General features: G+C 41.8%; 1 protein-coding gene across 1 annotated transcript in view; it reads right to left on the bottom strand.

The window, feature by feature from the left end:
• Positions 1–16,609, bottom strand: part of UHRF2 (ubiquitin like with PHD and ring finger domains 2) — a 184,195-nt gene that overhangs the window by 34,605 nt on the left and 132,981 nt on the right. Inside the window, exons 7-8 of the mRNA XM_082265164.1 lie at positions 14,542–14,665; positions 8,271–8,378 (exon numbers count right to left, since the gene is read on the bottom strand). Coding sequence (XP_082121290.1) covers positions 8,271–8,378; positions 14,542–14,665 — 232 coding nt within the window. The remainder of the gene's footprint in view (positions 1–8,270; positions 8,379–14,541; positions 14,666–16,609) is intronic.

Raw genomic sequence — 16,609 nt, 5'->3', positions numbered from 1 at the left:
ATTAAACCCAATCCAGCCTTAGCTATACTTCGTATGGGTGCAGACTGCTTCCCTTTACAATATGGGACATTGGTATTGCATGCATTATTCATTGCTAGACTTTTGATTGTGAAATGGAGAGGTAGCCTAGTTCCTAATGCTTCCAAAGGTTAAACAGCAGCTGCACTTAACAGTTTCAAGCAATGCATAGCTTATCAAATAGTCAAAGTCAAAGAAATTTATAGCATTAATCTACACTCTCTTGATAAGACTGCCATTCTTTATGGATCGGTCTAACCACTGCATATTGCAATTTAATTTTGATTAATGTTGTAGGTCTCCAATCTGGCAATACTACTTCTAGGTAAATATGCTGTTCTGTGGTATAAGTGTTACATACACCTTAAGGGTTACTTCTGGCTATTTATTTGCTGGATGATTATTGCATCATGATGTCCTGCTCAATAGTTCTTTCTTATGTTCGATCTTTCATTTTGTATGGATTTAAAACCCAAGAAAAATGTATTAAAAAAAACAACAAAAAAAAAAACCCGATCCTAAAAAAAATTTTGAATATCTGATCAAGGCAGCTCTATACCACAACTCCAAACTAATTAGCTTTCTTTCAAGTTCACTTAGTTTTTCCTCCAGCACTGAGAATGTTTAATGGGCGAGTTCAATACACAAGAAATTAGAATTGTGTTGTTTGTGTTATCAGCCTAAAACCGAGTTCCACCTAAAAGTGAACACGGAGTTATAGTGAACATGGAGTTATTCACTTTCAGGTCATTACAGAAGACAAGGGGGCACTCTTTACTTCTGGAAAAAGAGAGATTTAACCTTCACAAATAGAAAATCTTCTTCACAGTAAAAAGATACGAAAAAAGGTGAAATAGATTCCCTCAGAAAATCGTTCTGGCTAGATCAGTAGATTAAAAAAAAAAAAAAAAAACTGAATGCATTCCTAAATGCACAAAATATAACTTGATACTCATTACAATGCCAGAGGTAGTTGATCCAGGGAACATCTGACTGGCTAATGGAGAGAACCAGATCGTGCTTTGAGGTTTTTTTTTATGCCTTCCTCTGGATCAACTGTAGAAATCGGATAGTGTATATGGAGGGGTGTGTGTGTGTGTGTGTTTGTCTTTTTTATTGGTTGAACTGGATGGACAAGTGTCTTTTTTTTTTTTCAACCTAACTATGCAAGAGTCGACTGTTCGAAGAGTGTGATCAAGATATCCCACAATAGGAATGTCCTGAGAGCAAAGCAGAGCGAGAACATTGACTAGCACCTTTGGTGAAGATCAGAGGTGCAGTGGACAGGCCAAAATGTTGCGTGCCCACAGCAAAACACAGGTAGAGTTGGTGGGCTTAGAAAATAGGGACATTTAAGTAGGCATTCTTAATGTCAACAGAGGCCAGAAGATCTGCCAGATGGAGGGAAGCAATGATTAATTCCATATAGGATTTTTTTTCCAGGAGGAAGATGTTGGGAACCTTCTGCTCCAGTTTGGGGCAGATGCCTCCCTTTTGCTTAGGGGACAAAGAACAGGTCTTATTAGAAGCTTTAAAACCTTTCTTTTTCAGGGACAATGAATTAATCCTTGAGAGAGGAGCTGTGCCAGAGCAATCTGAAAGGCCACCAGTCTTTTGCAGAGATGTCAGAAAGTTAAACATGAAGTTGGTTGGAGTTATAACCCACAATTCCAATCTAAAGACCCTGAATAAGACAAACACAAACATCTGAAATGTCCTAAGTCCAAGATGGCAGTGAAGGCCAGACATCCTTCCATTCTGAGAAGTGGGGACACCCCCTTATTACGAGGGGCACTTTAGTTAGGACTTGAGGGTCGAGGATATACACTGGAACGGATTTCAAAGGTTTACCTTTTACCTGAAGGCTTGAGATAAATCGAAAGGAATCCTTTTTTAGCCTCAGGAATGCAGGGTTTCCCAGAGAGAGAGATTTAATTTTTTTGTTTCTGGGGCTCTTCCCCCGATTACCTCTCTCATGAAGTTATTCAGGGATTTGCTAGAGGTGTTTCCCTTTCAAGAGCATACGTTTCTTGCACTGATGCTCCAGCAGACTAGCACTCACAAACTGCTTCTAAAGCACTTGAGGCAGCAGGGAGGACAGAGGATTGTGAAGATGGTGGTGTACAGAGGATTTTGAAGATGGTGGTGCACATAATTGTGAAGATGGCGGGCAGTGCAATGGTCTGTGTGTGACCAAGTTTAAAGGTTGTGTATGAGCAGTGATAAGACCTATGAGAAGGCATGTGCAGGCACAGTATCTAGAGCAGTGATGGCCAACCTTGGCACCCCAGATGTTTTGGAACTAGTTTTCCCATGATGCTTAACTGCACTGCAGAGTGCATGGGCATCATGGGAAATGTAGTTCCAAAACATCTGGGGTGCCACTGATCTAGAAACTTGCACAGCTTAGGTGGAGATCCCCAGCAGCACCAAATTTTAAAAAATGCCGCCATTCCCATCTTCTCTGTGGCCAATTGGTTTGTGGCCAGTGCTACCAACGTTAACCACCTTAGGGCAACCAGCTAAGGATAAAAGTACCACTAAGGCTACCTGTACAAAGGGCAAAACCCAAGTCACTGCAACTGACATCCATAAACTGCCCTGCGGTAACACAAATGTCGGAGGACGACAGGAGGAAGGATCTAGGGAACATGCCAAAATGCTTCTTCAGGGACAGGTTTCCACCAAATAGGTGCACCACTGCCATGGACTCAAAAGGGTGATACAGTAAGTGCCTAATGCAAAGCCCACTGCCCTCAGGGCACATTACAGGCTGGCCCTGCTTCTTCCAACCTATGTCCATGCTAAAGCTATTTGATCAGGAAATCTGCAAAATGAGCTCCTTCCAGTTCAGCAGCAATTGTAGAAACTTTCTAGAAGGAAAAAATTATATCTTGATGCTTCTCTAAGAGCAGAGAGAAGTGGTCTATTCTCCAAGAGATTAGTCCTGTCCTCCATGCAGAACTACTGGCAGTGTACACATCCATCTGCGTGCAGGTAGCTCACAGAAGATCACATGTAGCAGCTGCAAGGACACGACTGAAATGTGAAAAATCTGACATGCAGGCAGAAGCAGGTGCAGATTTCCAAATTCACAGCATCTTTTCAAATCAATGCAACCGCTCCTGACCACATGTCAAGCTGACATGGGATTATGTCCGTGCAGCCACTGAGTGTGCATCCATTTCCATGGGCTGCCTGCAAACAGCTCCAACCTGAATGCAGTGGCTCTGCACAGAGCAGCAATAGTCATATCCTGAAAATGCTGCTCAACCTTGCTTATACTTGTATTAAAAAAATATCAAAATAGTCTCAAATAAGCCAAACAAACAGTGATAACAGCTAAATCTAATTATATATGGGAATTCTAACTGCTATGTTTGTGTGAGGGCTACTTTTAGTCCCAATTAAACTGTGCCCTTTGATGAAAAACTGAGACCATGTCTAATATTTCAAGGATGTTCTTATTGCAGCAGCTAATATTAATGCTCTTTCAGGAAGGTTATTAATGAATCTACTGGAATCTCAAAGCTGACCCACATATGAGAAAAAAAACTCCTTTTATCTGTCTAGTGCTCCCACATTCATATGAATTTTTAGCCTCAGTTATTCACCTTTTCTTTAATTACATCCTTGGCTGCCTTCAGGCCGAGCTTCAGATTAGACTTTCCATAAGATTTTATTAGGTGCCTGAAACTTGGCAGCATATAAGTGCGGATCGCAAATTCTTTTCTGATTGCGCAAGCAAAATATATATGATTCCATCAATGTCTCAATACTCACTGAATGCTACATGCATTATGGTTTGCTAGGCAATAGAAAATTACATTTAGTTACACAACATAGCTACCCAAGGCAAAATTCTTTGACATTTAGGGCCCCTTTCACACTTGTGCGACCTGAAAGTTGTGCGATACTGACTGAACTTGTAGCAATGCCTGTGTAATCTTAAGGTCTATGGACCTCATGTCGCATTAAAGTCAGACCAAAGTAGTGCAGGGACTACTTTGAAGTCACACTGATATGTATGGTACTCATGGGGTACGCCTTGTCATGCGATTTTGCAGCCCCAAGTCACAAGACAAGTCACACAAGTGTGAAATGGGCCTTAAGAAGATTCCTAGCCAATGGTTTTGGGCACAGGGAGTTAGATGTAAAAGCAATCTAGTTAAAAACCATATTTTCACAGACCGAACATTTACTATGCAATGTGGGAAGATTTCAGCATTAAGGTTGCCAAATATAAGCTGTGTCAGTAATTAAACAGGTAAGCTGGCAACTGTGATTAACAATAGTGTGTTTTAATGGCATCCCACTTGCAGTAATGCACCTGTAAAAAAAAACAAAAATAATGTTTGCAGATGTAAGAACCTTCAGTTCATTTGCCATATTGCTTGCTCATGGTGGGAGTCAGAAATTCTGAACAGGCAACTGGCATTTTTAGAAAGATGCCCCTTATTGCAACCCAATATGTATATTGAATGTACAAAGCAGTCAAAAAAAAACTTCTCTTTACCATAGCTTATTTTCTGTGTGCTCTGTATGGCGCATCTGCTGTGCAGTGTATGCCCTCAACTAAGTGGTCCAGGTGACTGGGATGATTTAACTCCCAGCGCATGCGCGGAATTAAAAGGATTCATTAGTTGCCAGATGGCTCAAGAGGATGCCTGGAAAACCTAAAGAAGCAGTTCGGAAAACAGCCTCCATTGCACAGCGCTGGAGAAGAGAACTGTTTTGGAAGAGTACATCCAGCAAGATTGCTTTAGTGATACTTTAGGATTTCAAGGAGTCTTTTGGAGCCATTTTATATTTTATTCCATATTTTTATTTTCATATTTATTTTTTCCTTGTATGGCGATAGAAGAATAAGATATTATTTTGATATTTGCACACTTTGTATAGGTCATAATAATGCATAGATTGTTTATCGTGTTGACCATGTTGCAAAAATGAATACACCCCCATGAAAGTCTTAGGAGCAAACCTAAATTTTAGACAAAATCCTAATTAACTGGTTGCCAACCACACTCCATGTATTTACTGCGGCAGTGTGGCTCCCCCAGGCAATCCGACATAAGGCTACGTCGGTCGCATGCCTGCAGCTAGGGGGCGTGCTCCCTCGTCAGTGGGGAAGCTGATGCATGGGTCAGGCGGCTCCGATTGCCGCCTGACACCCGCGATCGTTCCCCGCTGAGACAGAAGGACAGGCAGCTGTTGTAAACACAGCTGACCGTTGATCTCCCTGGAATGAACACACAGCACCCCTGTGATCCTTCTATATAGGATCATAGATCTCTATGGTCATTCCACAAGGCACACCCCCCACAGTTAGAAATATATATTTTTTTCAGAATTGTCGCGCTTTTTTTTGTTTATAGCGCAAAAAATAAAAATTGCACAGGTGATCAAATACCACCAAAAGAAAGCTCTATTTGTGGGAAAAAAGGACTTTTTTTTTTTTTTTTTTTTTAGGTACAGCGTCGCACGACCGCGCAATTGTCCGTTAAAGTAACGCAGTGCCAAATCGCAAAATATGGCCTGGTCGTTAAGGGGGAAAACCTTCCGGTCCAGCAGTGGTTAACAAAAATGCAACTACAGGTGAGTCTAATTATGCATTAAACAGGTGTCCAGCAGGCAGTTGACTATAAAAGGGGGTTACATAAAGAAAACCCTTTCCCCATTTCATGCTGTCAGCAATGGCACCACATGTAAGAGAAAGGTCGCAAGGCCTGAGAAAGAAAATATTAGTTTTACACAAGAAAGGTGAAGGCTACAAGAAGATCAGCAAAGCTTCACTTAGCAGTTAGAATTCTGTAGCAAAAGTGATACAAAAATTTAATAAAAACTGAGCTGCAACCATCTCACAGAGATGTCCAGGCTGTCCATGAACAATAACATCTCGACAGGAGCATCTTCTGATAAGGGTTGAAGAAAATCATCATGCACGTTCACTGCAGTTAGCTAGAGTAGTAGAAAGCCAACCTGGGGTGATTGTTTCCCGTGACAAAATACGGTGTACACTGCAGAGGAATGGCATGAATGGGTATCGTCCACAAAGGAAACCTCTTATCATTGCAGGGATGGCCAGGGGTGTGGCGACAGCATAACATGCTGCAATTCCAAGCAGAAAGAACAGATATGCGAACTGACCCCACCAGCACCAGTCTGTTTCTGTGCTTGGCATGGTCAGAATGAAAGAGGGAACATGAGAAACTGACAATCACAATTTATTCTAGTGAAAACAAAGATTTTAATACAACAGACTACATTTACCCACAACAATATAAATACAGAGACCCATATATGCTATATGATTTTTTGGGGCAGCACACACTTTCATATTACTTTGTATGTAAAGCAAAAATATTTTTATTTTTTTTGTTTGGGATAGAGCGATGAGGCGGTAAAACCAGTCCGAATTTTGTTTTTCTATGTGTATTACTGGGGTAATTTACCCTCTCCCTTTGTGTCAGGGGCCATTGTAATCGACATTGTAAGTGACATCAAATCGAAAATGTTACATTTGTTACTGAAGCAGAAACAAAGCAGAAATAGTCCGATAGGACACCATTAGGCTCCGTTCACATCTAGGCGTTGCTATTTTTATAGGCGTTTTTCGGGAGTTTGTGCAGCATTTTTGTGCGGGCATTTTGAGTTGACAAGTGACCAAAGAAAAGCAGTAAAGCCTCGTACACACGCAACGAATTTCCGCTGACCGGTCGTCCGTCTTTTGTCCAGAGTGGTGTCTTGTTTGGAATGTGCTCTAGACTGCACACGAATTTTCCCGCACGACAGAATTCTACTTCAGAAGTGATGTCATGTGTTGGATTGCTTTCTTTGTGTTCTTTCATCTCTGAGCATGCCTAGTCTTGCTCATAAGATTTTTCCCCATCAAAATCTGTACTAATGAGACGAAAATCGGACGTCGACAAAAATTATATAGCCTGCACACCAGGATTTTTTCGGCCGAAATGTCGGAGACGGTTGTCGGAAGCACCATACTAACAAGCCGAAAATCGGCAGATCGGTCGTCGGACGAAATTTCCCTGCCGAATTTCTACTCGTGTGTAAGGGGCTTTAAACACCTGTAAGGTGCCAAAAAAGAAGCTCCTGTACTTTTTTTGAGCGACAGACATTTTGCTTAAGGGGACTGAACACTCAGATGTGAACAAGGGCCATTGAAATAAATGGGATTTGTCTTGTTGGGCGTTTTTAGAGCGGAGGTTTAGAGCAGAAAATCTCCCAAAAACGCCTAGATGTGAACTGAGCCTAAGAAAACTAAGAGGTTTTTAATTTTGTAGCCATTTCCCCCTGTTTTCTGTTCCAAAGGCAGCCCATAGTGTGAGATCGTTATGTAATGTCCTTCACTTAATGGAATGTCCTTTATCACTATGCTACAATCGTATGTTAAAAAGAATAAAAAATGCAGATTCGCATTCATGTGCACCACAGTAATTTACTAGGAATGTTCTCAATTTTCAAAAGGGACAGATAAAGGTGTAACTGAAGCACTGGTGTAATTCAACAGAATAAACAGTTTATGGATTGCAAGTGCAATTATTTTTTTCAGAGCCCTCTGCTACCAACATTTTGTATGTAGTGAAAAGTTATATTACGCAAGAAAAAAAACATTCTGTCCTGATTTACATGTTAAAAGATAAGTTCACATTTTAAAAAAAATGAATGCGCTTTTTTTGTAGGCAAAAAAAAAACGTAAATGCACATGGCTTTTAGGAGCTTGTAAAATACTGCACCTGAAGTCAGCAGATTGTGGGTGCAATGCCAGGACCCTGCAGACTGTCAGTGTAGCGGTCTGCCTGTACTTCCGATATGGGCAGGCAGTTACTTCAGTCCAGGAAGATTCAATGAACTACAAGGACGCTCACCAGCACCATCGCAATTCACTGAGAACATGCAGTCAGACGCAAAGGATTGCTACTTGTAGTCTATTCATTCATAGAATTCTGGGCTCGGTCACGCTCTTTTCAAATTGTAAAAGAGAAGATCCCCAGCCCTCAGTCCTGGGAGGGTTGGGCAGGAGGTATCGGGAAGGGGGGGGGGGGGTCTTGGAGCTTCATTAACAGGACCATGTTAAATGTTCCACCCTAAAAATGGGTAGAACATGTAACATGTTCCCAAAGATTAACTTATCTTTAATATAAACTTTGTTAATAATTGGCTAGCTGAGGAATATGTATACATTAGGTTTAGAAAAAACAAGGCTATACATTTAGAACCCATGTAGAACATACCTGCACTCTGAATTTCCATAATGCCCCAACAGGAACACCAGGGATGGGACCATAATGATTTGAAGGGACAATAGTGCACTCTTTAGTGCGCCCAACACAGGCCATTCCCTTGAAAGAAAAACAGAACAGTTAGCATACAGTATTGATCGTCTGCAGACATTTACAGTGGTGGATAAAAAGGTGATTTAGGAGCCTGGGCTGAGTTTTCAATGTGCCCCTGCAGTGTAAGATGCAGATAAAACAGACAAAATATTCTTGTTCTAAACAAAAAAGCTCCTATTCCATTCTAAATCTTAAAACTAGGGTTTTATAATGCCAAAGAAAATCTATTCATAGTGCCTACCCTAAGCACTTGAGGACTCTTGTTTAAAAAAATATCACACTATGTAAACTTGGGATCTAATATGCCAGCAACCACTACTCCATTACAAACTGAGGTCTTCAAGAGGCATCTTCACATCAAATGCCTATACAGCTACCAAGGGAATAATCCTTTAGTTAGGCCAGCGATAGCTGCTCATCACTGCTTACAAAGGCATGCTTTGAAACAAAACAAAATCAGCTCATGTGCTACCACCATTAGAGTGGTTGTAAAATCAGAAGGTTTTTTTTTTATCTTACAGCCTTCTATGCATTAAGATAAAACACCTTCTGTGTCTAGAAGCCCCCCTAAAACTTACCTGTGCCCATCTCTGTCCAGCGATGTCCACGAATGCCTCAGCCGTCCTGGGACTCTCCCTCCTGATTGACTGAGACACAGCAGCGGCGCTATTGGCTCCTGCTGTTGTCAAAGTCAGCCAATGAGGAGAGAAAGGGGGTGGGGCCAGGCTGCAGGCTCCATGTCTGAATGGACATGGGTGCCTCCATAGTAAGATGCTTGCTGTGGGGGCACTCACCAGGAGGGAGGGGCCAGGAGAGCAGAAGAGAGACCTGAGAAGAGGAGGAGGATCCGGGCTGTTTTGTGCAAAACCAACAGCACATAGGAGGTAAATATAACATGCTTAATATTTTTATTTAAAATCACTCAGGACTTTACATTCCCTTTAAGACCTGTGGATCAGTTTTCATATATGAAGAACTTAAATAATGCCCATCTTGCTATATGAACAAGGCTAAATAAGAACCCAGAAATTACAAGGAAAAAAGGACCCTGCAATTACTGTGTAAATGTGGGAACACAGAGCTCTGATCTCTGAAGGATTTATCAAATAAAGCTCTAGGCTCCATGATCACACCGGAACAGTTCACTTACTCTTGCTCTATGGGGTCCCCACAGCAACTGACCTTCTTAGCTTGCCATTTCACATTGAACGCATTCCAAAGTCTTCGTACAATTACGGTTATACATAAAACATCTCACAGAGTCAATTAAAGACAAACCGTGAATGCTCTTTAAAAAAACATCTGAATTTACAAGGATTCTGCTTCTCAGGACTGGCATTTTCAGTATACAGCAACATGCTACGAGGCATTAAACATTTCTATTGTTACCATTACAAAAACAAGGTCTAGGGGTACAGTATCCTAGACCGTGAAAGACTACATTACTATACAATACATCACTTCTGAAGTTGTATTCTGTCCTACAAGAATTTGCTTAAGTTACATCTTAATTTTGAGATGAGACTAGCATGCAAAAAGAACATGGACGATCATATTTTTTGGATATTCTCATCGTGTGTACAAGGCTTAGGGCCTATATTGGGTCAGGACTCAGGGGTCAGGAAAAGTTTTTAGAGGAGGTCAGCAATAGCATTCTACACATTTCTCTCATCACCGGTTTCCTTTAAACATGCATACTCTTGCATACATCTTAATGTAGAAGGGAACAGATGTGTGCAATTTGAAGTGAAATAATGATCTATATGCCGATACTACAAGAAAGAAATTATCGTAAAGATATCTACAATAAGAGGCTAAGTGGGATTTAAAGATAAAAGAAAAAAAAAAAAAAAAATCGAAAAAAAGACTGTGAATATTACGAATATACCCAAAGGACCAAGCACATTCAGTCATTTTTATGTTACTACCCATTCTGCTCACACACAAAATATATATATAAAAAAATAAATATTTCTTAGGTAAGCTGTGGGAATATTACACGTGACTAGCCATCTTGGAATGGATACAACATCACAATCTATTTAATCCTCTGGCTATGGAAATAGACAGGTTATTTAAATCTCCCAGTAGTAGCTAGGGATTTTAAGATAAAGTACATGGAACAGTGTGCTTACATTATGTATCCTGGACATGGGCAACCTGCAATATGGTGTTACGAATGAGAATAACGCACTTTTTATAAGCTGCACATGGCCCTGATTCCATGGTGAAGGCCGAGACAAGTGTTCAATACACTGCAGTACTATCACATCTTTAACCACTTAAGCCCCGGAAGATTTTACCCCCATTCCGACCAGGGGGTATTTTGCGATTCGGCACTGCGTGAATTTAACGCACAATTGCGCGGTCGTGCGACGCTGTACCTAAACGAATTTGACGTCCTTTTTTTCCCACAAACAGAGCTTTCTTTTGGTGGTATTTGATCACCTGTGCGATTTTTTGATCACGCGCTATAAACAAAAAAAGAGCGTCAATTTTGCAAAAATAGCAATATTTTTCACATTTTTTTTATATGAAATTCCCCCCAAAAAAAATGTAAAAATCAAAATTTTTAAAAATTTTCGGCCAATTTGTTTTATGCTACCTATGTTTGGTAAAAAAAAAAAATCGCAAAAAGCGTATTTTGATTGGTTTGCGCAAAAGTTATCGCGTTTACTAACAAAGGGAAAGATTTTTGTCATTTTTGTTGTTTTTTTTTTAACGCGTAATGGCGGCGATCTGCGATTTTTTTTGCGGTACTGCGACATTGCGGCGGACAGATCGGACCCTTGACTGACATTTTTGACACTTTTGGGGTTACCAGTGACATTTCTACAGTAATCAGTGCTATACATATGCACTGTTACTGTAAAAATACACTGGTAGTGAAGGGGTTAACTTTATTTGGAAGGGAGGGGCTGTGTGTGTCCCTAGGGGCGTGGTTTCTACTGTGATTGGCTGTGGCTCTAGCTGTAAGGACACTGATCAACGGATCTACATACCAGATCCGTTTTATCAGTGTCTTTGCAGCGAGGAGAATGACAGGCAGTTTGTTTACACAAGCTGCCTGACATTCTCCCTCTCCCCCGCCGATCGCCGAGTGACCGGCGGACATCGGGTCCGCTGGTCACACGCGCGGGGGGGGTCCGTGACCACGCGGGAGCGCGCCCCCGGGGGCGCGCGCTCGCTCCCTAGACCCTCACAAGCAAGCAACGTAGCCCTACGTTAGTTTGCCTGTGAGGGGCTGACCGCCGACGTAGATAGTCGTGCGGCGGTCGGCAAGTGGTTAAAGCTAAAAGCTATTACTGCCCTTATAAAAACAAACAAAACAAAATTCAGAGTGATATTTCTACCCCACTGTCACCGAAAAATATACAACCCTGCCCCGACATTCTCCATCACCCACAACGATCCCGCCATTGGCCACACACACACACACACACACACACACACACACACACCACTAATCCCCCCCCTGCAGCTTCCGGTGTCCCTCCTCTGCCCCCCGGCTGGCTTTATGTGCTGCAGGGGAGCCACAAAAGGGAAATTTCAAAATATATCCCGCCACCACCATTCCAACACCCCATAGAGCTTTTACAAACAAAGCTTTAAGAGAAAAATACAATGAAAAATTGCAAAAATGGTCTGGCCAACTCCGTTTAAAAGTGGAGCAACAGTGTGAACATAAGGACCCATTAATACCAATGAGCTGTGGTAATGTAGGTGTTACCACAATGCATAGTAAAGCACATTACTTGTGTAAAAGTGCTGAAGTGCCATTAATTTTAAAAGAGAACCCCAACGCACAAAGGGAATGCAAAAGTGCTGCAGCATAATGGAAGTTAATGCACAACTGTGATGCATATCAGATCCTTTAGATGTTCAAGTGAATGGCCTACCGTAATGCAACACCTTAAAAAGGAGGAATTCAACTTTAGTAGCAGGTTACATGTTACACCCATATTTAGGATTAAACATATTACTAACTGAGCAGTACGCGCAAGCCCCCATTGTGACAAGGGGCTGTCAATCTCCTCGCACCCCGGGATAGAGGCTGCAGATGCTGGAATATATTATGTGTTCCACCCAAAAAAGGGTTTTGTTCCAAGGATGAATTTAGCCTTTAATGTTCTCCCCAAGGTAAAACTGTGCTTTTCCTATGCAGGGCAAATCAACAAGTTCACTTTAATTTAGCCTTAATCAACATATACCTACGTTCCTTAGCTTCCTCACTGCTCCGTTTAGATGTCGAAAAGTAAAGTCTTATGTAATCTATGGGTCACTGGTGTCACACTTTACACAAGGCTCTTCCTGTATCCGTGTTAATTTCGTCGACTAAAACGTTTTTGTCTACTAAATTAAACACAATTTTAGTCGACTAAAATATGACTAAAACTAAAACAATTCAGATGACTAAAATACAACTAAAACTAAAATGGCATTTTAGTCTTAACCACTTAAGCCCCGGAGGATATGGCTGCTAAACGACCAGGGGGTATTTTGCGATTCGGCACTGCGTGACTTTAACGAACAATTGCGCGGTCGTGCGACGCTGTACCTAAACGAATTTGGCGTCCTTTTTTTCCCACAAAAAGAGCTTTCTTTTGGTGGTATTTGATCACCTGTGCGATTTTTTGATCATGCGCTATAAACAAAAAATAGCGTAAATTTTGCAAAAATAGCAATATTTTTCACATTTTTTTATATGAAATTCCCCCCCAAAAAAATGTAAAAATCAAAATTTTTTAACATTTTCGGCCAATTTGTTTTATGCTACCTATGTTTGGTAAAAAAAAAAAAAAAAAAAAAAAAAAAAAAAAAAAAAAAAAAAAAAATCGCAAAAAGCGTATTTTGATTGGTTTGCGCAAAAGTTATCACGTTTACTAACAAAAGGGAAAGATTTTTGTCATTTTTGTTGTTTTTTTTTTTAACGCGTAATGGCGGCGATCTGCGATTTCTTTTGCGGTACTGCGACATTGCGGCGGACAGATCGGACCCTTGACTGACATTTTTGACACTTTTGGGGTTACCAGTGACATTTCTACAGTAATCAGTGCTATATATATGCACTTGTTACTGTAAAAATACACTGGTAGTGAAGGAGTTAACTTTATTTGAGAGGGAGGGGCTGTGTGTGTCCCTAGGGGCGTGCTTTCTACTGTGATTGGCTGTGGCTTCAGCTGTATGAACGGTGATACATAGTAGAACCGTATGATCATCTCTCATACACAGGGGAGAATGACAGGCAGCTTGTTTACACAAGCCGCCTGACTTTCTCCCTCTCCCCCGCCGATCGCAGAGTGGCCGGCGGACATCGGGTCCGCCGGTCACACGCGCGGGGGGGTCCGTGACCACGCGGGAGCGCACCTCCGGGGGCGCGCGTTCGCTCCCTAGACCCTCACAAGCAAGCGACGTAGACCTACGTCAGTTTGCCTGTGAGGGGCTGACCGCCGACGTAGATAGTCGTGCGGCGGTCGGCAAGTGGTTAAGACTAAAATACGACTAAAACTAAAATGGCATTTTAGTCAAAAGACTATAACTAAAACTAAATCGAAATTTGCTGCCAAAATTAACACTGGTGCATGCTCAAAGCTTAATACCATAAATAATAACATATTAGATTTTTCACTCCAGGACCAGCAGTAGTATATAAGGAGTTTGGAAATTGTAGAGAAATGCTTAAATAATGCATTACAAATTACAATTGAACTACACCCATTCGATTATAGATGACTAAATTGAGTTATAGTCGACTAAAATGTAGGACGTTTTAGTCGACTAAAATGTACTGGAGTTTTAGTCGATTAAATACGACTAAAACACTTGCAGAAGACTAAAATGGGACTAAAACTAAAATGCCATTTTAGTCCTAAGACTTAAGACTAAAACTAAATTGAAATTTGCTGCCAAAATTAACACTGTCCTGTATTCCCCTTCTGACATTGCAAATTGGCCCAGTGCTGTCACATGCCGTCAGTCAAATGATCTCAAATACCTGTAAGTACTGGGTTAAAACTTCAAGAACTGGCTTGCTGCATTTTTGGTGCAGCATCCAGCAAGAGTATCTTCAGCTGGGATGAACAATATCAGATGCAGAAATCCCTGTTTTTGAACATTGTGTGAAGATGCAAACAAAATACCCCAATATCTTGCAAAACAGGTACTGTACCTTGCCCCAATCTCTCTGACTCTCAGTGCTAGCTGAGGGCATCTTTGCCTTCTTTTTGCTTTGTTTCAGTTTTTCACCAGCCTTCACAACTTCAGTTGAATCATTTTTACAGGAAGGACAATACCTAAAAAAAGAAAATATACTTTCTGTAGGTAAGCACACAGGGTTTCTTTTAAAAAATATTACTAAATGACAGCTCCACACCCTATATATTGTTCTCCCCAAACAATATATATATATATATATATATATATATATATATACACACACACACACACACAACCGTATAATTCATTTCTATGGTTTTCATTGTAGTACATTCCATCTACATTTTAGCACGTGGGGTTACCTAGGAGTAGGTCAGTATGCAGGCAGCAAGAGCTTTAACAAGCTAGCTTTCACTGAGCGTTATTTTTTCTGTTTTGGGTGCATTTGACCTTTAACATGCAATGCATGCAGTTGGATATTGGCCAAAAATTGTAACCCCGCTGGTAGCCACATTCATTGATGAAGCCCTGCTGTCAATGGTGGAAAAACTGATTTTTTGTAAAATCTTAAGCCCCGTACACACACGCAGATCGTCGTCATACAAACGTCGGCGGACGAAAGATCTGCCGATTGTATGCGTGTTAGTATGGTGCCTCCGACAGATGTCTGCACACAATCCGCGGACAAGAGTCTTTCTTGCAAACATGAAAATTTTTGTCTGCAGACACCAGAACGGACGATTGTTCGCCTGTCAGTACAGAAATCAGCCGACAGACCGCAGATTTGCAAGACTGGGCATGCTCAGAAAATAAAAAACACAGGGAAAGTTAACCATTACATGACATCACTTATGCAGTCAGCTGAAGTCTGCGGACAAAATTCTTGTGCTGTCCTTGTGCTGTCTTTGCACTTTTCAACAGACACCGACATCCCGGGGAGAAAAGACGAACATTTGTATGACGACGATCTGCGTGTGTGTACGGGGCTTGACCTGTAAAATTCCTTTCTCGGAGTCCTCCGACAGTCGCCGCTTCTTCATATTCGTCACAATGGGGTAATTGACCTTTCTCCGTAGGAGTAGCTAAGCAACAGAATATGTCAATATTAAAGCTTTTAACATATCCCACCCCCAGGGGGTGGTCCCCTCAGTCAATACCCTCCTGCTTCCTGTTCCATACCTCAGTTTCAGTAGAATAGCAGTAGAGTACATAAACAAACCCCAAAAGAGGGGCGGGGGCGGCGACTGTCGGAGGACTCAGAGAAAGGAATTTTACAGGTAAGATTTTACAAAAATTCCGTTTTCTCTTACGTCCTCCGACAGTCGCCGCCTCTTCATATTCGTCACAATGGGGACGTCCCAAAGCAGTGCAAACATGAGGGGTGGGAAACGCAGCCGCGCCTAAGGCAACGCAGTCTCCACATCAGAGAAAGTAACCTTACCAAAGGAAGGAAACCAGCTGGGCAGCATGAAAAAAACTTCGCTCAACAGGAGCAACAACCCAGGAAGAACAAATAACCTAGGGATAAAAACATCCCAAACAGCCAAGGGCCCAAAAACAAGGGACCTTAAGGTACTGCCGCACTAAGAACCTTGCGGCCAAAGGAAGCATCTGCCGATGCCTGAACATCCACTTTGTAGAACTTTGAGAAGGTGTGAACGGACGACCAAGTCGCCGCCTTACACACCTGGGCCACAGAAGGCCGATGATGACAGGCCCAAGACGTACTCAGAGATCTGGTAGAGTGCGCCTTCACAGGCATAGGAGGAACTTTCCCCTTCAAAGCATATGCCTGCTCCATTGGTCTGTCTGATCCATTTGGCGATGGTAGAAGCCAACGCCGCCATGCCCTTCCGAGGTCCCTCAGGAAGGACAAAGAGAGACTCAGTCTTGCGGAAGGATCTTGTCGAATTCAGGTAAACCCTGATCGCCCTAACAACATCCAAAGAATGTAAGGCCACCTCCTTCGGATGCTTAGGCTCCGCACAAAGCGAAGGCAAGACCATGTCCTCATTGAGGTGAAAGTCCGAAATCCTTTTCGGAAGAAAAGAAGGATTAGGTCGCAAGACCACCTTATCCAA

Source organism: Pelophylax lessonae, assembly GCF_965119305.1.
Source record: "Pelophylax lessonae genome assembly, chromosome: 1".
NCBI lineage: Eukaryota > Metazoa > Chordata > Amphibia > Anura > Ranidae > Pelophylax > Pelophylax lessonae.
This window is presented reverse-complemented; position numbering and strand designations above follow the sequence as displayed.